Raw genomic sequence first — 22,425 nt, 5'->3', positions numbered from 1 at the left:
ATTTCTCTTGGTATAATTTAACTGTTCCTCTATCCCTGTATTTTCTGTAAACTGGAATGTAGGTCATGAGGCTTGGTTAGAAGTATGTTAATCACTTTGGCAGAAGTAATTCATAGGTGGTATTGTGTATTTTGGATTATATCACATCAGAAGGTGCATAATTGTTGCGCTATTAGTGATGCTCAGTTTGATTGCTTGGTGAAGATTGTGACTACCAGATCTCTCCATTGTAAAGAGAAATCTTCCACTTGGTAATTTGTAAGTCATCTGTGGGTGTTATTTTAACCCAATGCGACTATCTTACTCTCCTATAACCTTTCATCCAATGGTTCCATTGTTAATCTTTGCCTAAGTCACTTATTTTACTGGGGGCTGCAAAACAGTGATTTCCAATTCTATCATTCCTCCCATTTTTATTGGCTGTTATTTCCCTTCCTCTCTCTTTTGTTTTGAATATCACTGTGAACGTGTGGATTTTGTTGTATTCATTGTGTTACCAACTGTAGTCATTATTTTTTTTTTTAATTTTATTTATTTATTTTTGGCTGTGTTGGGTCTTCGTTCCTGTGCGAGGGCTTTCTCTAGTTGCGGCAAGTGGGGGCCACTCTTCATCATGGTGTGCGGGCCTCTCACTATCGTGGCCTCTCCTGTTGCGGAGCACAGGCTTCAGACGCGCAGGCTCAGTAATTGTGGCTCACGGGTCTAGTTGCTCCGCGGCATGTGGGATCTTCCCAGACCAGGGCTCGAACCCGTGTCCCCTGCATTAGCAGGCAGATCCTCAACCACTGCGCCACCAGGGAAGCCCCTGTAGTCATTATTTATTTTGATGCTCAAATTGTTTCAAATTTGGCCAGTATGAATCCTTTCCAGCTAGCTCCTATGTCTTTGAATACTTCCTTGTCTTCTGGCACGATTTGATGCCCTAGGCTCACTTTTCCTGCCTGAGACTTGGGATTGGCCATTTGTTCAAGGGACAGAAAACAAGCCCATCCTTCTCAATTACCCATAAGTAAGGTGTCACTTTCCTTACCATTTAAAATAAGCTTAATAATAGCTAATGTTTATTAGGTACTGTGTGCAGGCACCCTGCAAGTGTTTTCCATGCATCACCTCATTTAATTCACATACTAATTCTTTGTGGTCAATACACTTATGTATCCCCCTTCTACAGATGAGGAAACCAGGGTGTGGAGAAGTTAAGTAAATTGCACAGGACCATTCAGCTAGCAAGCGGAGGACTTAAAATCAGAACTCAGATCATTCTGACTCCAAAATCAAGCTTGGAACCACCCTGCCATATTGCCAATTTTGCTACAAAAAGAGAAACTGCTTTAAAAGAACTGAACTTCATTATATCTATAACTAAACAAAACAAAACAAAAACCCCATGCTTTAAGATGATAGGCATTACGTAAAATTTAAAGAAAGAAATCCTTGAGAAATTTGGTAACTTTCTCATTAATTCTAAATTGCCAGTAATCACAGTTTCGGATAACCTGGGTCAGGCCTGGAATGTGATTAGCAACTCAACCAGAAGCCTTATCATGGAATGAACTGGAGCAGGGACTTTGGACCAAGTTAGTGTTAAAGCCTTCCAAGCTTCTCATAGCTGCAGAATTTTTCTCTGTTTCTGGGGTGGTCTGTTCAGCACTTAAGCTGTACAGGTTAATGGAAGGGATAGATAGGGGCAGGAGGGAGAGCTGCTGTGATTATGTAGCTGTGTCCTGGTTCTCATTGGCCCAGGGTGCTGGGGAAGTTGGGGGAGGTGACTCACCCAGTCGAGGGCTGTGACACCTGAAAGAAGGGGCCCCTTCTTCTAATTTGCACAAAGGTGCCCTGTGGGCTGGTAGAGGCCGTACCTAAGTAAAGTCCTCCTGGCTCGAAACTGACTGTTCTGGGTTCAAGGGCGAGTGACTCTCTATTATCTCTTAATGAGAGAAAACTTCCTGCTCCCACAGGAATTTCCAGTTATAGTTATTAGCTTAGGTGTAACCCGAAATTTAAATGTAATTACATTTCTCTTAGAGCTAAGGTTGCTCCTAGAAACCTGCCAGTTTCCTTTCCAGGAGGAAGGTCTTTGGCCTTTTACTCTTTTCCTTCTTTTCCACCTTCACCTTAGCGTCCAGTTAAGCCTGGCGTGGTGTTTAGTGAGGAGCCTTAACCCGGACACCAGATGTCCGGCCTGTCCTCCCCCATCCCCTCCCTCCCTGGGTCTTTGCCCAGGGCCGGGAGAGGTACCTGAGTATCCAAGTGGTGGTGAGGGATATTCCAGGGAGCGATAGGTGGGGGGACCCATTAAGATAAAGAGGAAGAATAAACAGAAGCAGATGTGCCTTCTGCCCAGGTCCCCAGCCAGCTGATAAGAGCTAGTCTCCAGGGCTGGGCCTGGCCTCCTTGGAGCCAGGAGCTGGGCCAGGCTCCTCCATCCTCATCTCTCCACTGGATCTTGTTTCCCTTCCTGGAGCTTTCCCCTCCATTGGAATACAAATCAAATATATTCACAATCTATTACCAATGCCAATGATTCCTCTAGATTTAAAAGATGTGCCCAGACAACCATTCTCCTGTGAACTACAAAGGTGGAGACTACACACACACACACGCACACACACACACGCACGCACACCCACCCACACACACACACAGAGAAGCACCCGTCTAGGCTGAGCTTAAAAAGCCCCAAGGTGTCTCCAATCCCCAGGACTGATAGTCCCCCAAAGCTATGGGGCCCCCTCCATGGGATGGGTTGTCCAAGCTTCGCTAAAGGGCTCTGGGCTTGGGGTAGAATGAGTGAACAAGGAAACCTCTAGGAACCCTTCTGGCCCTAAAATCCTCCGGCTCTCAGGGCTGTTTAAGGCTACCCACCCCCAACTCAGAAAGGATAAAAGCAATAGAAACTCTGGACCTTTAAGGGTGTGAAGGGCTTGGCTGGCACTGGGGCTGGGGCTGGCGATGGCCTGGGGTCCTCCCCCTGGCATATCGTTCTGCAGCAATGTTTCCCTTTGAAAAGAAAAAATTGTCATCGATCCAGAACAGGCTTAAAATGTTAAATTTTTAATATTACCCAAATATGTGCAAATTTTAACCTAGGTTTAAACTCCCTGTGTGCGTAAGTAGTCCATAATCATAAAATTCAAGCTGGAACGAAGGGAGAAGCCAGGGTCTTACCCACACACTCCCACCTTCAGGGGCGTCTCCTGTAGCAGCTTCTGTTCCTCCCAGACAGACCCAGTGTGACCAGCTGTGTTTAGAGCTTCCACTGGGTGATCCCTGGCTCAGGTGTCACTGCCCCTTTCTCCTGTCCCTCCAGCCTAGGGGGGTGGTGGCCTCCTGCTGTTGTTCATCTCTGGGTTGCCTCAGCCTCCCCTGTTTGGACTCCTGGTTCTTTCATCCTGGCAAGCTTGAGGTGGGGAGGCAGCATTTCACAGATGTGGGCGTGCAGGTGTCTTAGGTGGGATGCCCCCAAAGCCACCTGTGAGAGGGAGACTTGCGTGCAGAGTGTTTCCTGGCGAGCGCTCCCAGCAGCAGCGGCTGTGAGCAAGCGAGGGCAGAAGATGTCAGAATGCAGCACAGCTGCAACCAAAGCCCCATGCTCTGCCCCAGAGTCATCCCAAACTGGGGCCGGGCTGGGATAGGGTACCCCACCTCCAGCCCCGCACAGGGGAGTTGGCCTTGGGCTGCCCCCCGGGAAGGGGCCCCTGTTGGACATTGGATGAGGCAGCTCCGTTGAGGCAGGGCCATTCCTAGGGAGGGACTGGCTGGGAGCTGTCCTCCGTCCCGAAGGGGCACCTGGGCAAACGCCACAGCGAACAGCCCAGGTTCAAAGCCCAGCTCTGCACCTTCCTAGTTACGTGCCCTTGACCAAATTCCTTGTCCTTATTTAGGCAGCGTTTCAGTTTCCGCATCTGTGAAAAGGGAAACTGTGAGGACTCCGTGAGACTCTGTTCCTGCACAGGGAGAGCCTCCGCCCCTGCTGGCCTCCCTCCGGGGAAGCCATAATCTGTTTGGTCAGGATCCAGGGCACTGGCTCAGCCAGACTCATGAGGGGGTGGGGCTCCTGTGCCATAAAGGGTCATGTGCCGCATTTCTCCCACTCCCTGCTCCCAGGGGTTGGGTGACCTTGCCCTCCTCACTGGCTTTTCTAGCTCGGGGTGGAATGAGGAAACAACCAAGGTCCTCTGGCAGCCTGGCCTCCTGGCCCTCCCTCGTCTTCCTCCCAGGGCTTGTGTCGGGGGCAGGGGAGTCAGAGCTTTGGATCCCGGTGTCCCTGCCCCGGGATGGTGTGTCAGGCTCTGTGCTATTTGCCTTTATCCCATGTGTGTGCCCCAGTCCCCAGGAGCCCCGCAGGAAGGGAGGGGTGGGCGAACCAGGGTAGAATTCCTGGACCCCCAAATTCTACCTGCACTCTCAATAGTAGAAAAGATGGAAAGAAAGAAATAGAATATAGCGGGGGTGTGTGGAAGAGTACAGCAGCACCCCACACTTCTTCAGGGTCCCCTGCTATATATGGGAACTCGATGTCAATTAGAAAAGGTCCCCCCTCTGGGGAGACACAGCCCCATGAGTGCTCAGCTTAGTGAACAGTGCCTTTGTGCAAACTAGAAAAAGGCCCCCGATCTTCCCTGTGCACTCGAGGTGCGGTGCACGACCTGCCCAACCTTACGGGGTGACCCTGTAGGAAGGCTCCACTTGATGCCACAGGCTCCTTGCCCTGCCTTCTGTCCTGCCAGTTTTCTCAGCCCACACCACACCACGTAGCCTTGGGTTCTGCACATTCCGTGTGGTTTATGGGCTTAGGATGGACGATCAGGTTATATATACTCCACAGAGCCTATCTTCCCACACATCAAACAACTCTCTGCCTTAGAGCCTTACATGTTCCTTTCTGTGATGACATTCATAGATTCGTTGAGTCCTGGAACTGCAAGGGACCCGAGAGATTACTAATCACTGCTGAGTGACAGGGCCAGCAAGCCTGTTCCTTTGGGGACAGACCCCAGAAGCACCCCAGCCCGGCAGCCTTTGCCCCCCTGAGGTTCTTCTGTACGCATGTCCTGCTAGTCTCCCCTGCTCTGCTCAGAGCCCACGCCTAGTGACTTGTGTCCGTGGACATGGATCACAGCAACCTGTCCGTAAGGCATATTGCTGGAGAGGTGTGGACAGAGCAGAAGTCAGGAGCCGGAAGAGTTCAGGGGGATTTAGCTGGATTTGTTTGATGTAGACCCCAGTGTTGACTCTCATGACTTTTCTTGAATAAATGGATAAAATGGGTCTGCATTCCTTCCTGGCGGCACCTGACTGGAGCCGAGAGGTGTCACCCCAGCAGAAGTGCAGGAGTGGTCTGAACCCCAGTTTAGTGGGGAAGTGTTATGTGTGTACTCCAGAGTCAGCCAGCCTGAGTTTCAATCCTGGATCACTTATTAGCCATGAGACCTTGGAAAAGTTATTTCCCTCTGCCTCAGTTTTTCCATCTGTCAAATAGGATGATGACATAGTGCGACCCATCCTTCAGGGTTGTTAGAAGGATTAAGTGATTATGTGCTTATAATAGCACATAGTGCATAATATTTGTTAGCTATTGTAATGACAGCAGGTGAGTTCCCATTGGGCAGAATAGACATTAATGTAAAGTTTCCACAAACATCATTTTATTGTCTCAGTGACCCCTGGATTCTCAGCAAAAGATTGTAGCTGGCCTAAGGAAACCCAAGCGGGGAAATTCATCTATGAGATCCCCTCCCCTCAGCAAGGCAATCTTCCAGACTGCCCAGGGCGTGCAGGGGCAGTCTCAGCTCTGGGTCTTGCCTCGCTCAGAGCTCTGTTCCTGCCAAGGGCATGATGGGAAGGGCTGTGAACAACCAATTGTACTCCCTGTCTGCAACCTCCAAGAGCACATCCCAATATCCCAAGGCATCCTCAGTCCCCTTCCTAAGGCATTACGGTCTGTCAACAGCAAAGTGTTCCACAGCGTACTGGGCATTTTAATTTCCAGTCTGACTCCTGCTTGGGGTAATAAGTTCCATGAGCTTATCACCCACCGAGTGAAGTCCGATTTTCTTCTATTATTCCTAAACATCATTCTCTCAAGCTTTAAGCAGACCCCCTGGTTGTTCAGGATTGGGTGAATGAGTTCATGACCACTAACCATAACATCCATGATCACACAGATATTATTCCTTCTTAGCCTTTGTCTTTCCAGAGAGAAGAACCCTCAATGTATTACTCTGTATTTTTATGGCAGCTTCCCTATTTCCTTGGCAACTTTGGTTGGTCCTTTTTCTCGTTTCCCACTGTCTTTCATGAGGTGTAGAAAATCCACAGGACAGAAATCCCTCCTCAACCATAATTCCCTGTATGCCACATTCTATACACTTGGATACACTTCCAAGTACCAAATGAGAATTTCAGTTCAATACATGCAAATTGTAGTCATTTTATTGAAGAAAACTGGAAAAAGAGGGGATTGGGAGTTGGTGAAAGAAAAGAGAGTAAAAATAGGCAGAGCACCAGCAGAGAATTTTGCCATCGAGGGTGGGAACAATAAAAGGTGAGATCTTAGAACTCCGCCCCAGAGCTGCTTTACACAACCGTGCAAGATGCATCTTACCCAAGGGCACCCTCCAAGGGGGCAAGTGGGGGCTGGAGTCCAGTTGCCACCCACTCACCATGGTCCTGGGTGCCGGGCTGCACCAGCCAGAAAGCGTTATCTTTTCCTGATTTGCATAAAGACACCTTGTGAGCCAGTGGCAGTCCTGCCCATTCCTCCATTGGTCAGTATGGGGGCAGCTGTGTCCCCCAGACAGGGAGGGCAGAAAAACCCAGGTCAGAGCTAGGCACTGGGTCCTGACGTGCTCTTCCATGAACTTTTCTTCGGCATCCATCCAATGAGCACTTACTGAGCATCTGCTCTGCGCCCATCACTATTTTAGGTGCTGAGAAGGCAGATACAGTTCCTGTTCTCACAGAGCTTATGTTGTAGTCAGGGGAAACAAATTAACAAAGTAAATTTAGACACCACAAGCATCATAATGGGCTGGTTCAGGGGTTGGCAAACTACGACCCTTGGGCAAAATCCACCCCTTGGGCAAATCCACCCCTTGGCCTACTTTTGTAAGGCCCATGAGCTAAGAATGATTTTTATATTTTTAAAGGATTATAAAACAAAATAAACCCTTAGGAGATACACAAAGCCTAATTATCTCCTCTTTGGCCCTTTACAGACAAAGTTTGCCCAGCCCTGAGGTGGTAAAGTGGTCTGGAGGACACTGCTGGTGGCCTCCCCAGCACCCATCAGCATCTCCCAAATGCATGGCAGCCTAGAGATTTGGGTGGGATGGGGCCTTAGCTGCCTAAGTCTAATCTGGGTCCTTTCAGCAGCGACTGGTTCAGGGGTTGGTTCAGGGATATGCGAATCAGCATGTGCGATTCTCCTGGGTTAAGTGATGGGTTAGGTGAAGTCCAGTACTTTCCTTTGAGTGTTGGAGAACAAGAAACTCTCTTTCTGGATGAGGTGGGATATGGATGTGAGGCCAGGGCTTGATGCAGCCATTTTGCTAACGTACAGGAGGTCATCATGAGGACAGAGCTGACCCACTGAAGAGGGGAACATCAGAGAATCACAGAGACACAGATCCAGGGCCCTGACTTTTTAGTTCCACAAGTCACTACATCCCCTTCGATATTTAAGCCAATTAGGGTTTCTTGTTTCTTTTGACCAACAACATTCTAACTGATACTCAAGGAAAAAAGGAGGTGATGTTTGAGCTGAGACACGAATGATTGTAAAGATCTGGAGGGAAAACCTTCCAAACAGAGGAAAAGGTAAATGCCAATGCCTAGAAGTGGGCACGAGCCAGGCACATGTGAAAAGCAGGACAGTCAGTGAGCCCTGGGGAGAATGATATCCGATGAGGTAGAGAAGTAGGCTGGGTCTCAATGACCAAGGAGAGGAGCTTAGATATTGCTCTAAATGCAACAGGAAGCCATTGTTAGTTTTTTTGTTTGTTTTGTTTTTTGTTTTAATTAATTAATGTATTTTTGGTTGCATTGAGTCTTTGCTGCTGCGCACGGGCTTTCTCTAGTTGTGGCAAGCAGGGGCTACTCTTCGTTGCAGTGCGTGGGCTCCTCATTGCGGTGGCTTCTCTTGTTGCAGAGCATGGGCTCTAGGCGTGCGGGCTTCAGTAGTTGTGGCACACGGGCTCAGTAGTTGTGGCTCGCAGGCTCAGTAGTTGTGGCACATGGGCTTAGTTGCTCTGCGGCATGTGGGATCTTCCCGGACGAGGGCTCAAACCCGTGTCCCCTTCATTGGCAGGTGGATTCTTAACCACTGCGCAACCAGGGAAGCCCCTTGTTTGTTTTTTTAACTTTTTAAATTGATTTTTATTTATATACAGCAGTACAGTGCATGAAGCTTAGGGCAGAGCTTGATGAATTTCAGCACTCACGCACATACACATGTATCTCCATCACCTAGATCAAGAATGTTTTTGGCCCCCACAAGCCGTGTATGTAATTTAAAATTTTCTGGCAGCTACATGAAAACAAGTAAAAAGAGAAACCCAGGTGAAATGGATTTTAATAACGTATTTGATTTAACCCAACAGATCCAAAGTATTGTTTTAATATGTAATCAGTGTTAAAGGTGTTACTGAGCTCTTACATTTTCTCCTACATCTTTGAAATCCAGTGTTGATTTTACACTGAGAGCACATCTCAGTTTGGACTAGCCACATTTCAGGTGCTCAATAGCCATATGTGACTGGTGGCTACTGTATTGAACAGTGCTGGTCTAGAGGGTAAGGCATGATAAATGGAAACAAACAGTGCGCGTTGATCAGGATGGAAGTTACGTAAGATGTGAGTCACTGACCTTACCTCTATTTAGAGTACTGACTTTAAAATTTTATTTTAGTCAAAGTAAGGTACCACCCATTCTCAGTTCCCTAGCCTTATATCCCTGTAAGGTCTTAGATTACTCAACACAGAATTTTCCTTCTTTGAGGGGTTTTAGTTCCCCTTTGGGTTCTCTCATGAATGGAGTTGTCATTCTGCACATGCTTAGGCAGTATGAACATCTGAATGACAGGTTCCTCATCTAACCAGTAACCTGCCAATTTCACACTTGGGTTATCTCAAATTTTCTGATGGAAGTCTCTCTATATCTGTGCGTTCCCAATCTAGCTGGTCATCTGAATCACTTCAGAGTACTTAAAAGAAAACAAAACAAATAACACACATCCAGGACCTCTTGAATCACAATCCAGAGATGTGCTCAGTGATGTGCATTTAAAAAAATCTCAGCAGGGGCTTCCCTGGTGGTCCAGCGGTTAAGACTCCACACTTCCACTGCAGGGGGCACGGGTTCGATCCCTGCTGGGGCAACTAAGATCCCCCTCGAGTCTTTGAACAATAATATATGCTTAAAAAAAAAATCTCAGCAGATGACTGTGATGGGCTTTCAGCCTTGGGCACCATCGACTTTGCTGAACAGTCCCGAGACTTCATCTGTGGCAGAGACACAGCAAGTCCCAGAGTGACAGATCCTCTGGGAGCAAAATTCCTTTTAACAATGTCATTGTGGGACTTCCCTGGCGGTCCAGTGGTTAGGACTCTGCACTCCCAATGCAAGGGGCTTGGGTTTGATCCCTGGTTGGGGAACTAAGATCCCACATGCCTCACAGCCAAAAAAGCGCAAAAAACCCCCCAAAAAACCCCAATGTCATTGTGGCCAGGGGAGGGGTGGGGTGATGGCGGTGGCTGAGGTGGAGGCCTCAGAGGTCCCTTTGAGTGTAGCCTATTTTAGGCAGGCAAAGCCTAGCGCATGGGACAGGAAGCAGTATCTCCAGATGGAGAACCAATATGAGAGAAGACAGAGTGGGCCTCAGGTCTCCCGTTGGCCTGAGGGCTGTGGGTGAGGAGGAAGTCCACAGCTGGTAACCTATCCTTATTCTCCTCATTTTGCTTTTACCTATGGTACTGGCTTTCCTGGCAGTCAGTCACTGGAATCTCTTCTACACACATAGGTGTATAACAGCAGAGCTAACCTGTGTTTCAAGGGGCAATTTGAAAGAACAATGGGGACTTCCCTGGTGGTACAGTGGTTAAGAATCCGCCTGCCAATGCAGGGGACACAGGGTCGAGCCCTGGTCGGGGAAGATCCCACATGCCGTGGAGCAACTAAGCCCATGCGCCACAACTACTGAGCCCATGCGCCACAACTACTGAAGCCCGCGCACTTAGAGCCCATGCTCTGCAACAAGAGAAGCCACTGCAAGGAGAAGCCTGCGCACCGCAACGAAGAGTAGCCCCCGCTCACCGCAACTAGAGAAAGCCCGCGTGCAGCAATGAAGACCCAAGCCGCCAAAAATAAGTTTATTTTTTAAAAAAGAGCAATGACTAAGGTAAAAGAAAAAAAAATTAACCCAGTCCTTCTGGATTTCATTTTAATTGCTGGGTGTGCCCTGGGCACCAGGATCATAAAGCAGGCCTGGTTTCTTTCCTTTGATAAATTTAAAGAGCCCTGGATTTGCAGTCAGGACACCTGAGTTCTAGTCCTAACGCTATCACTAACAGCTGTGACACTTTGGGTATATGCTTGAATTTATCTGAGCCCCACTTCTCTCGCTAGTAAAATATGAGTAATAATACCTGTCTTTTAGGTTATAGGGATTACCAAGTAAGATCACGCCTGTGAAAGCAATTTGGAAACTAAAGCACTACACAATCACAAGATGCTAACGTTTATAGTAGGGAAAATAACGCGGGACATAGAGAAGCGGGAGAAACCCTTCACCAGCTTCCGAAACGCTCAGGACTGGAAGCGTGTTTCCGCCCCTCTGCCCTCCGCCCTTTCTTCCTTTGCCCCCTCCACCGGCCACGGCGTGTGCCTTACAAACAGCAGGCGCTCTAATCCGAATGGCTGAATAAATGAACTCGCTCCTGGTATTTTGGTTCTTGATACACACCTGTCCTGGGCTTCTGGGAAAGCAGCCCCCAAGAGAAAGCGCTGGGCCAGGTCTCCATCAATGTTTCCACTGGCAATTCCTCCGCAGGCGGCAGGTTTCCATTGGTTGGGGACCCCCTGCGCCTGTCTTTCATTGGCTGACTGCTGCGGGGATGAGGAGAGACAGTTCCTCTGCGGTTCACCGCCAAGAACCACTCAGGGCTGCTTGCGCCTTCGCCTCTTCGTGTCCCCATCAGTCTCTGGGAGCGCCCTCCTCCTCCGCGCGCTCAGTCTGTCCCGGGCCGCAGTTCTAGTCTCAGGCCCGGAATCTACAGCCTCTGCTCAAGTCGCCTCCTTTGGGAAACGTTCCCCAGCTAAACCCAGCCACCACCGGTCCCTTAAAGGACATCTTTCTGGTCCTCCACTCAGAGGCGGAGCATTCCCCTCAGGGCCATGCGAGCCGTGCCTCCGTCACTTTCTCAGGCCAGCAGCACCAGCTGCGTCAAAATGCTCAGACACCTTCCTAACTCTTCCCCTCCTCAGTGGACTGAAGACTCTGGGGTTTAAATGCACTGGGCCCCGGTCAATAACCGAATGAAGGGGGACGTTTCTTTCATCTCTTACAGAAAGTGTTTTCACTCGGCAGGAACAGCATCTACAGCTCCGCAGAGCCAGCCTAGTCCAACACCACCAAGCTAGAGAACACGGGTGCAGTTAGGGGCGCTTTGTAGCGGCTCCCCCCTCCGCGCCACACACACTTCCCATCAGGCCACATTGTTCCTCGGCCTCCCCGGGCGGGCGGCGAACCCCGCAGCCCGCTCTGCCCGCCCCGGCGGGCCCCGGGCTCAGGACTCCCCTCCGCAAGCCGGGCGGAGAGCTCGGTGGGGGGGGGGGGGCGCGGGCGGGGCCGGCGCTGCCAATCACCGCGCGGCGCACGTGCGGCACGTCTGCGCATCCGGCCCCCGCCCGGCGCCGGCTCGGCTGGGGGTCCGAGGGGGCAGGGGGTGCGCCCTCGGGAGGCGCGCCTGGGTAGGAGGTGTGACCGTGCGGGGGTCCGGGGACGCGAGCGCGCGGAGGTCGGGGCTATGCGCAGGGGGCGAGAAGGGTGTGAGCGCGCTGGGGTTGAGGGGCTGTGCTGGGGGGCCTGGGGGATGCGAGCGTGCGGGACGGAAGGTTTCTCAGGCGTCTGGAAGGTGCCAGCAGGCGGGGGAGTGAACAGGGTGTGAAGAGTATGTGAACGCGCCCGGGGGTTAAGGGGGATGCTTCGGGCTCTTGCGGAGGGCCGGGGGAGTACTCGCGCCGAGCGAGTCTACCCGGGTACCGCGGGGCTCACAGGAGGGTCCAGCGCCACTCGGCCGCCCCCCTAGCTGTAAAAGGGAGCGCCGGGAAGCTCCCCAGTAGGCCTCAGCCTGCCTCTCGCTAAAAACGGGGCCACAGACAGGTGGGGATGGGTGTGATGACCCGCGCGCATCTACCGCCGGCTTAGCCAGGGGCCCGCGGCAGGGGGGCCGGGAGGGGGGCTTCACATGCTGGACCCAGGGCACCTGTTCAGGAGAAGGCAGATCGTTTTAGGCTCCTCCTTCACCAGCATCCCCATACCTCAGCCCCACCCTCCCACCCACCCCCGGCCCAAAGAGGAGTCTTTTACTTCTGTCTGTGGTTTCTAAACACAGAGCCCTCCAATATGTAAGCCAAAGGACGGAAGCCCAGGAATCAGAGCTGTCGGTGTGGACTTGACAGCGGGCAGGAAGGAAGATGGGGCATCGCCGTCAGGGCCCGCCCTGTGGTGGGGCTTTCTGGCTGCTCGTTAATGTGTAGGGAAGTTAGGAAGGCACGGAACCAACATCTTCTTCACCGAGCGCAGCGTCTTCATTCTCCGGTGTACCGGTTGGGCCCCGGAGAGGGCCGCGTCCCAGCGAGGAAGCCGGTTGGATGTGAGTCCCCTGAGGTGTATTGCTGTTTACCCTATTTGAAAGGCTCTAACAACTTCCGGAAGAAGAACTCCCTTTGAAGTGTGGGCCTCGTTTCAGCTCCTCTGACTTCGCATTGTCTCCTTTGATGTGGGGTGACGCCAGGCTTAGCAGAGACTGGCTACTGGGATCCAGAGATCAAACAGCACTCCAAGTTCACCTCCACCAGGACAGACGTATTGAAGGGCCCGTTGAAATACTCGAGAATGGATCTCAAGATTTTCCGTTTCCTGTTGCTTTAAAATTAACACTACATATTTTTCAACTGTATCATTCAGTTCTCTGTATCTATGAAATTACAATGGAAAATCTTGGGCTAAAGTGCTCTCTACCTACATGGCTTCATTTAATCCTCACAACGCTATTAGATGGGTATTATCCTCACTTTATAGAGAGAACTTGAAGGCTTAGGGTCAGGCAGCTACGGGACGGAGCCCTCTTCCTGAGGACCTTCTCATTAAAAGTTAATTGGGCGAATCAAATGAATCCAACTACGCCAAACACAACAGTGGCTGGACCACAGTCAGCCCAGTATGAAAGGTGAGCTATTCTTCTCATCAGTGTTGTTATTACAAATAAGAAACTTAAAAGTTCTATTGCCGGGACAAGTTCTACAGGAATCACAGGCAGCAGACCTTGATGAATTCTTTTAGTAATGTTTAGGGTTTTGCTGTTTTCTAGTGAGAGCCATCTCCAAATGGTACTGGGAGTGGAATTCCTGACCAGGATGCTCCAAGACAAACTACACAGCATGTCTTTCCACAGAGATTTGCTCCCAGACTTGATCTGTCCTTCCTTCCCAACTGGAGAAGGTTCTCACAAACACGCTGTCCAGCACTCAGCTGGGTGTTTTGAGGCCTGAGGGAGTCAAATGACATGGATAATGTAACTTGACTTTGTCTTAAAATTTCACAGAGTGAGTCAACATTATTTACTGAATCATTTACTTTTTAAAATTTTATTTATTTATTTATGGCTGCGTTGGGTCTTTGTTGCTGTGCGTGGGCTTCTCATTGTAGTGGCTTCTCTTGTTGCGGAGCACGGGCTCTAGGCGCGCAGGCTTCAGTAGTTGTGGCACGTGGGCTCTAGAGCGCAGGCTCAGTAGTTGTGGCTCACGAGCTCTAGAGCACAGGCTCAGTAGTTGTGGCGCACGGGCTTAGTTGCTCCGCGGCATGTGGGATCTTCCTGGACCAGGGCTTGAACCTGTGTCCCCTGCATTGGCAGGCGGATTCTTAACCACTGTGCCACCAGGGAAGCCCTGAATCATTTACTTTTAAAGAAGTGTTTTAGAAGTACTGCTTTTGGGCTGGGGAGTGTCCTGAAGGCCCCTCAGTTACCCGAGGCGAGTGTGTTGAGGGCTGTCCTACAGACAAGTGTGCCCTGGGCGACCCAGGAGGACAGCAGTCGGGCTGAGCTGTCCCTGGGGTGTTAGCAGGACAGGATGGGGAGGTGGCAGGAGCTGCAGAAGCACTGCTAACTGAGGCGCACAGCAGGGCCTCAACGAGGGCCTCTCTTTAATCAAAGGCTGGTGGGAGGTTGAGCACAGCCAGGCTTTGCTCTTAACACGATAGGATGGAAGAAGGTATAAAGGAGTAACACGTGGTAATTGTAAAAATAATAACAGATGGGCTTTGCATGCTTTATATCATCTACCCTAGGAAGTAGGTTACTATTAATGTTCCCACTTTACCGGTAGGGATGCAGCTGCAGGGAACTTAAGTCGCCCAGTGTTACCCAACTAGTAAGTGGTCACTCAACTAGTAAGTGGCCGGTAAGGACTCCTGCTCATGGCTGTGTAACTCAGACACGTGGGGATGGAAGTGTTTTGTTCTTTTGTGCTGAGGATTCAGTTTACACGTTCTTGTTGTGGGGAATCAGGGACATCCTGGTCTGAGTCCAGGTGAGGGGAAAAGGAGCTGGCGAATCAGAGGGAAGGGGAGAACAGGTAAGGATCTGGTGGCTGAGCAGGGATGGGTGAGGGAAACTGGGACAAATGACACAGGGGGACAGCACAGTGACTGGTGTTGTGTTGGCAGGAAGCAAGAGTGCCTTTTATTTTATTTTTTAAAAATATCTATTTAATTTTGGCTGCGCCGGGTCTTAGTTGCAGCACACAGGGTCTTTTAGTTGTGGCATGTGGGATCTAATTCCCTGAGCAGGGATTGAACCCAGGCCCCTTGCATTAGGAGTACACAGTCTTACCCACTGGACCACCAGGGAAGTCCCAAGAGTGCCTTTTCGAGGTGTGTGTTCAGGGAGCAATGAAGAGGGATGAGCCTTTGCTGGGTTGAACTGGGAGCGGCAGGTGGCAAGTATGGAGGCGTCACAGGAAGCTTCCACACTAAGATGTCCGTTGACAGTGGCCAATTTGTGTCAAAGTATAGCAATGACACCTCCCAGTTTTAACACAGTGTCACGGGTTGAATTGTGCCCCCCACCCGTATATGTTGAGGTCCTAGCCTCCACTACCTCAGAACATGACCTTATTTGGAAATAGGTTCATAACAGGTGTAATTTGCTAAATTAGAACGAGGTGGGACCTAGAGGGGTGGGATAGGGAGGGTGGGAGGGAGACGCAAGAGGGAGGACATATGGCGATGTATGTATATGTATAGCTGATTCACTTTGTTATACAGCAGAAACTAACACACCATTGTAAAGCAATTATACTCCAATAAAGATGTTAAAAATTAAAAAAAAAAAGAATCAGGTGGGAATTCTCTGGCAGTTCAGTGGTTAGGACTCCACACTGTCACTGCCGAGGGCCCAGGTTCAACCCCGGGTCGGAGAACTAAGATCCCACAAAGCACGTGGCGTGGCCACAAAAAAAACCCAAAAAAACAAAAAACAAAACCTTATGGAAAGGGGAGATTTGGACACAGATACACACAGAGGGAGTGAACATGCGAACACATGCCTTGTGAATGTGAAGGCAGAGACGGGTGATGTGTCTCCAAGCCAAGGAAGGCCGAAGATTGCCAGCAAATCATCAGAGCTAGGAGGGAGGCCTGGCACAGATCCTCCCTCACAGCCTCAGAAGGAACTAACCCTGCCAACACCTTGACCTCAGCCTTCTGGCCTCCAGAGCCATGAGACAATAAATGTCTGTTGGTTAAGCTGCTCAGTTTGTAGTACTGTGTTGCACGGCCTGGTAAGTGATACATGCGGCCGCATATCCGATGGCTGCTCGGCTGCAACAGAGCTCTGAGATTTTTGAAACCTTGCTTTGTAGAAGCTAAGAGGATCTGTTTTATATAAAATGGTCTCCTCTCTCTCTTTCTCCAACAGAATGACGCATGGACATAGTTTAAAAAGTGAAATGGAATAGATATATTAAAATTGCGATGGAAAATAGCCATCGCTCTCATCCTTTGCCCCCGGCTCTCTCCAGAGGCAGCCACTCTCTATAGCCTTTATCCTGGTGTTTACCTCTGTTGTTCTAAATAATATGCTTCTATTACTATTCCTTGAGTTTTCAGTTTTGGACATGACCTGTTGACGTCTTTTTTTTTTCTAATTAATTAGTTTGTTTTTACTTTTGGCTGCGTTGGGTCTTCATTGCTGCACGAGGGCTTTCTCTAGTTGCAGCGAGTGGGGGCTACTCTTCGTTGTGGTGCGCGGGCTTCTCATTGCAGTGGCTTCTCTTGTTGCGGAGCACGGGCTCTAGGCATGCAAGCTTCAGTAGTTGTGGCACGGGGGCTCGGTAGTTGTGGCTCTAGGGCTCTAGAGCACAGGCTCAGTAGTTGTGGCGCACGGGCTTAGTTGCTCCGCGGCATGTGGGATCTTCCCGGGCCAGGGCTCGAACCCGTGTCACCTGCACTGGCAGGCGGATTCTGAACCACTGCACCACCAGGGAAGCCCCCGACCTGTTGGCTCCTAACCGTGGTAGCTGAGGAGTCACGTGCCCCCACCGTGTCCCTGTATCACAACACTGATGAGATGATTAGTGTTCACATTATTAGGACCAGACACATGCTGTTAGCAGCTGAGCCAGCCAATGCTGCAGGACCGCGCCCCCTTCTCCTGCAACCCGTGTCTTCCTCCGGAGTTGATAACGGCTTTGTTTCTTCATTTGCCTGATTTTCTCTGAACCTCTGTGTTCCCCACGTGCTGTACTATCTCTGCCACATCGCTGTCAGCATTACTTTCCAGGCTCCCTGCCCTTCGATTTTTTCCCAGGTGCTGCCCTCTGGCCTCCTGCTCCGGTGTGGCCAGGTGGCTTAGGCCACAGGACAGCCCAGGTGCTGGGAGGGAGGAGGTTAGCAGTTTTCCTGTTTTCTGAGGTGGATGTTTCAATTCAGCTTTGGGGCAGAGGCTCTTTCTGCTTCATGAAGGCCACCCAGATGGGCAGGTGCGCCTCGTTGTCCTAAGGGAAGCTGGCAAGCCACCATTCATGTCATCTGAGTGCAGAGGTTCACAGTTCCGGTTTGAGCCTGTTAATCATTCGTCAAGCTGAGCCAGCTCTGAATCCAGGGGGTGCAAACGACTGGAGATTCCTAAACTCACTCCTGTGGAAATTGGTGTTTTCATTAATTGGGCCTTTTGAGGGGGAGGGGGTGTTTGCTGAAAGGTGCTTTCAGGAGATGCGGAGTGGACGAGTGGAAGGTGCATCTTCTCCACCTATGAGTAGAATCAGCACGGCTGGGTCATCAGGGTGTGAGCAGCACCCCTCCATCCCGGCCTGGAGCCTGGTAGGCTCCCCATGGGCACTGTGCCATTGCACTGGTGGAATAAATATATTAAATGGAATAAAATTGTGATGAAAAATAGCCGTCACTCTCATCCTTCGGTGGCCCCAAGGCTCTACTGGTGGTTTGGGTGTCATGGACCTCAACCAGAGAAGCCAGGGCAGAAGAAGGACATGCTAATGACAGGGACTAATTGGGGGGCCCTTTTGAGGGCTCCCTGAAAGACCCGGGGGAGACTCTGCAGGGGTGGGGCTGAGGGCCTGCACTCACCTGGAGCCTCAGAATTACTGTGATTTGGAGTCGTGATCTAAAAGCGATCTAATCTCCACCCCAGTCTGCTGAAAACTGGGTGTATGTGCGTGTTTTCCTCAGAATGATGTAGGGAGATAGCCAAGGTATTTTTTACCCCTATTTTATGGATAGAAAATCAAAGTTTCAAAGAGGCTTATATCCTTAAGTGACAGAGAGGGAATTGGACCCCAGGTCCAGTGCTTGTCTACTTCCACTGAGTATGAAATTCAAGTCGCAGGAAGGTAACAGGGGACATAGCAGCCCCATTGTACATGTTACTGGTCCTAGGGACAAAGTATTTATTACCTTCAGTACAGGTATCACATTTTAAGAGGAACAAGAATAAACTCAGGCATTCCCTAGATTGAAATAAGCTTCATGAAAATAGATCAGGTCTGTCCTTTTCAACGTTATATCCCATCACCCAACGAGATCTGGCACAAAGTAGGTGCACGATAATTATTTATTGGATAAATGAATGAATTTGGGAGATGATGAAAGACCTGGAAACCAAGTCATTTAGGAAGTAGCTGGAGGAGCTGAAAGCATTTAGTCAGGAGAAAAGCACAGGAGAAATGTCTTCGAGTATGAAAAGCCCCAGTGTGAAAGAGGGATCAGGTTGATTTGTGTAACTCCAGAGCAAAGCAGAGACAGCCCAGGGGCAGGACAAGGGCCAGCAGGCAAAATTAGAGTAAGAGCAATTTTGGGTCAAAATAACAAAAAACTTTGCAACAATGAAAACTGTCAAAAGCGAAAATGGAATGCTTTGGAATGACCATTGGCCCTGGCATTTTGTAAAAGCAAAGGCTCTGCTGTGGGAAGGAGGTTGAGCCATGGCACTTAGGCCAAGTCTATGGAGAAAGCAGCGCAGCCATTCGGTGCCGGAGAACCCAAGCCTGTCTCCCCACTCGCTCCCGGGACACCAGGCTGCTGTGGCCTTCGTGGGCCCTTCTGTCTGCCCCCAGGAGGAGAGGAGGACCTTTGACCCCCGTGAGCCTGTCTTAGTGCAGAGGCACAAGGGATGAAACATCAGCAGTGGCGGTGATGCCCCAGCACCGCATGCGGGGCAGATTAGAGGAAGGAAGGTGCTGAAGGGGCGGAATGGCAGACGTGCCATGTGGGGCAGTGCGGGGGAAGGCGCCCCAGCCCGGGGCCGGGGAGTGGGAGGAGGAGTGAAGACATTTAGGACGTCTCCAGAGGAACCACAGGACTTGCTGCCTGACTGAATGTTGGGGGGAAAAGGACAGGAGGCTGAAAATAATTCTGAATGTGAAATCAAGCCTGGTGGTTGTACATTGAGAGAAGAAATTGGGAAGGAGAGCCATTTCTGATCCAGGCAGGTTGTCAGTGAGATACTGAGAGTGAGGGTGCCTTGAAATGAGCCCAGAGCCTGGGTGAGAGGCTGGAGCTGTGAACTGATGCAGTATCAGGAACTCCCCAGTAGAAATTGGGAAGGTGAGGTCTTGTGGACAGAATTACTCCGAGGGGAAGAGTTGAAGAAAGAGGATGAAGCCCAAAGAACATGCACGAGAACCACACTGTCCCAGAGATCAAGTTCCCTAACAGGTAAAAACTCCCCACTTCACTTCCAGCACTGGTGCCAGAACTCCAGTGATGGTGTAGTGCTTGCACAACTGAGGGACCTGCTAAGCTCAGGCAGGGCTGCATTTCTTAAGATGCTTCTCGTCAGTGGGAAGTAGGTGGAAATTTCCTGCATTCTGTTCTAACAAGGTTGAATTTGTTGCTTTCATGGAAAACTTTACTGAAGTCTTGAGAATCCCATTCTAGCTATTTCTATCACTGTTGGACTCTAACCTCTTTATATTTACAGATTTATTTTGCCTCACTCACGGCTACTAAGTGTACTTTTACTGAGTTTCTATGGACAAGGTTAATTAGTCTCTTTTCCTGACTTCTTGTGATTTTCGTTGACCCCTGTTTGGGTTTCATAATCACGCAACCTCAGGGGTTTTCTGAGGTTAAGGGAAAACAGCAGCTTGAAGGCTCAGGAAGTGGTTGGGCTTTGGGAGTTCTGGAAATAGAGCCCAGACATAGACTTACAAATTCTTGATGAGCCTGTATTGGTGGCTCAGAGGACCTGGTCTTCCAAGGACTAGTAATGCAGCTAGGTTGGCCTCCTGCCTCAGGAAACAGAGCACACAGAGGCTTTGAGAGTGAGTAGAAGGCTGCTGGTTATACCTTCTCAGGCCCCAGATATGCATCTGGGCCATACAGTTGGGAATAGGGAAAACTGTTGAAACTCTTCCTGATTTGTATCAATTAGTTTAGATTCAGCACAACAGCAGTGACTTAATCAAAATATATTAAATGGCTTCTCATATACATAGTCTAGTTGCATTATGTCAGCTTCACCGTCTTCAGGGACCCAGGCTCTTTCCAGCACTGTCTGCCCTCCCTAGACAGTGTGCCTCATCCTCATGGTCCAAATTGACTGCTGGAGCTCCAGCCATCACATCTGACTTCCAGGCAGCAGGACAAAGAGACTTCCTGGAAGAACCATACTATACTTTTGCTTACAACTCATTGGCTAGAACTTAATGGCCAAACCAAGTTGGAGGAAGATTGGGAAAATTAGTTCTTTAAGCAGGGTATAGTGCTACTCAGAATAGTTGGGGTTCTGTTATCCCAAGGGGGAGAAGGAACATTGCTGTTGGATTGGGTAGGCAGCTAGAAGTCTCAATCAGAGAAAGCTGGATATAGAAGCTGTGATATAAACAGCTTATTGGGATTTATAATTCACTTAACTCTTTGTGTGACCCTAGGCAGATCACTTTACTTCTTTGAGCTTCAGTATCTTCATAAAAAAAAAAAAAAAGTTAGACCTTATGACCAGTAGCTGTGGTTGTTAAACTGTTCCATGAAGTCCTGGGGTTTCTTGGAGGTGCCTCAGAGGTGAACGGGAGCAGCCAGAGCTGAGGCAGGAGAGGAGCCCAAGCCAGATGAACTCCTCTCTTATCTGCTTTGTTATGTTACCATGGATCTCAGCAGTTCTAATGCTCCATGGCCCAGGGAGAAACTTAGGAGCAATGGTGCAAAGTTTCTGGGTTTCAAGAGGAGCAAACTGGACAGATAATGTAGGCTCAGGTTTCTGTGGTTTGGGAGATAGAGGGATGCATTTCCGTAATTCTGAGAATTCAGGGAGGCCTCAGGAAAAAAGGTTGGTCATACTTTTATGATTCTGTAGGTAATCAGACATAATTTTCTTGACTCAGGGGCTTAGAGTATATTTCCTAAGGGCTAGAGTGAAGAGAAAATGGACTTCAGAATAAGATCCAGGCTTGTTTCCCTCCTCTGCCATTTGCTGCTTGTTCTCAATCTCTCTGAGCCTCAATCTCCTCATCTATGAAATGGGGATAATCATGCCTCCTCTTAGGGCTGCTGGGAGAATTAAATGTATTCAAGTATGTAATGCTTAGTAGGCTGTGAGGGAATGTTAGTCTACTTCAATGTCACCCATTCATCACAGGGTTCCCACCACTTAGGGGGTTATGGTAGAGTAGAAAGGCCTGGTCTTAATGATTCTGCCAATCAGTTCCCAAGGCTCAAAGTAAAAATGATGACATTGGGACTTTGGAACATCACCCTGAGCAGTGTCTGGGCCAAGCCCCTATCTCATAGGGTTTGGGGTTCTTTCCAACACGCAGCGCCCTGGATCCAACCAAATCTCACTGCTATCGTTTGCTTTCTCCCCTAAATCTTCCATCTCTTTCTCTTTACTGGTTTTTCCCCCTCACCATCAATTAAATATTCTGAAGTTGTTCCCATCTTAAAACAAACCAAAAGCCTTTCCACCTCTGGGCAGACGACTCCCACTACCCACGTCTTTCCTCCTTTCACAGCCAAGAACCTTGAACAAGCTGTCTACACCGGCGGCCTCTCCTTTCTCCCCACCTACGCTCTCCTGGTTCCCTGTAAGCGGGTTTGTGCCACATCTCTCCATGGAATCTGTTCCTGCCAAGGTCATGGACAGCCCCAATAACAAGTTTCAATTCTTCTGTGGCCTGAGTATCGCTAATTCTTTTGGCTCCCTGAGGTCACCCTTTACTTTTTTTTTTTTTTTTGCCACACCATGCAGCTTGTGGGATCTTAGTCCCCTAACCAGGGATGGAACCCGGGGCCACAGCAGTGAGAGCACAGAGTCCTAACCACTGGACCGCCAGGGAAGTCCCAGTCACTCTTTACTTTAACAAAGAAAGTTCAGCATGTAGGTATAAGTAACACATATAAGTGTGACCCCTAGTGTTTCTGAGGATCGCCCCACCTCAGGGGGGATATGGTACCTGTATGTTTTTAAACTCTTGCAATTTTCTCTCTAACTGTTCCCGTCCCCCTTCCTGTGGCTATCTCAGCCCTGCTTCTGCTCCTACGGGCTGCCCAAGCTCTCTCCGACTTGCATTATCCCTAGATATGAACGCACCCGTTGTCTTCACATCCAAGGACATCACTCACTCAGTTCCACTGGGTGAAAGAGACCTTAATTCAAGTCTACAGGTGCTTCCGGGGAATTACAGCG

At 49.7% G+C, this 22,425-nt stretch overlaps 1 protein-coding gene across 2 annotated transcripts in view; it reads left to right on the top strand.

Annotated features, from left to right (window-relative positions):
* Nucleotides 1–11,677, top strand: part of SLC37A3 (solute carrier family 37 member 3) — a 117,900-nt gene extending 106,223 nt beyond the window's left edge. Inside the window, exon 15 of one of the 2 annotated variants that reach the window (XM_082473073.1) lies at nucleotides 10,659–11,677. In XM_082473073.1, coding sequence (XP_082329199.1) covers nucleotides 10,659–10,693 — 35 coding nt within the window. In that variant the 3' untranslated portion in view covers nucleotides 10,694–11,677. Of the gene's footprint in view, nucleotides 1–1,171; nucleotides 1,216–10,658 lie in introns of those variants that run through there. The other variant, XM_082473058.1, reaches the window with a different exon arrangement.
* The last annotated feature ends 10,748 nt before the right edge of the window (nucleotides 11,678–22,425 follow it).

This window comes from Balaenoptera physalus, assembly GCF_965194825.1.
Source record: "Balaenoptera physalus genome assembly, chromosome: 8".
Classification (NCBI taxonomy): Eukaryota; Metazoa; Chordata; class Mammalia; order Artiodactyla; family Balaenopteridae; genus Balaenoptera; species Balaenoptera physalus.
Note: the sequence above shows the minus strand (reverse complement) of the source record. Positions and strands in the feature narration are given on the sequence as shown.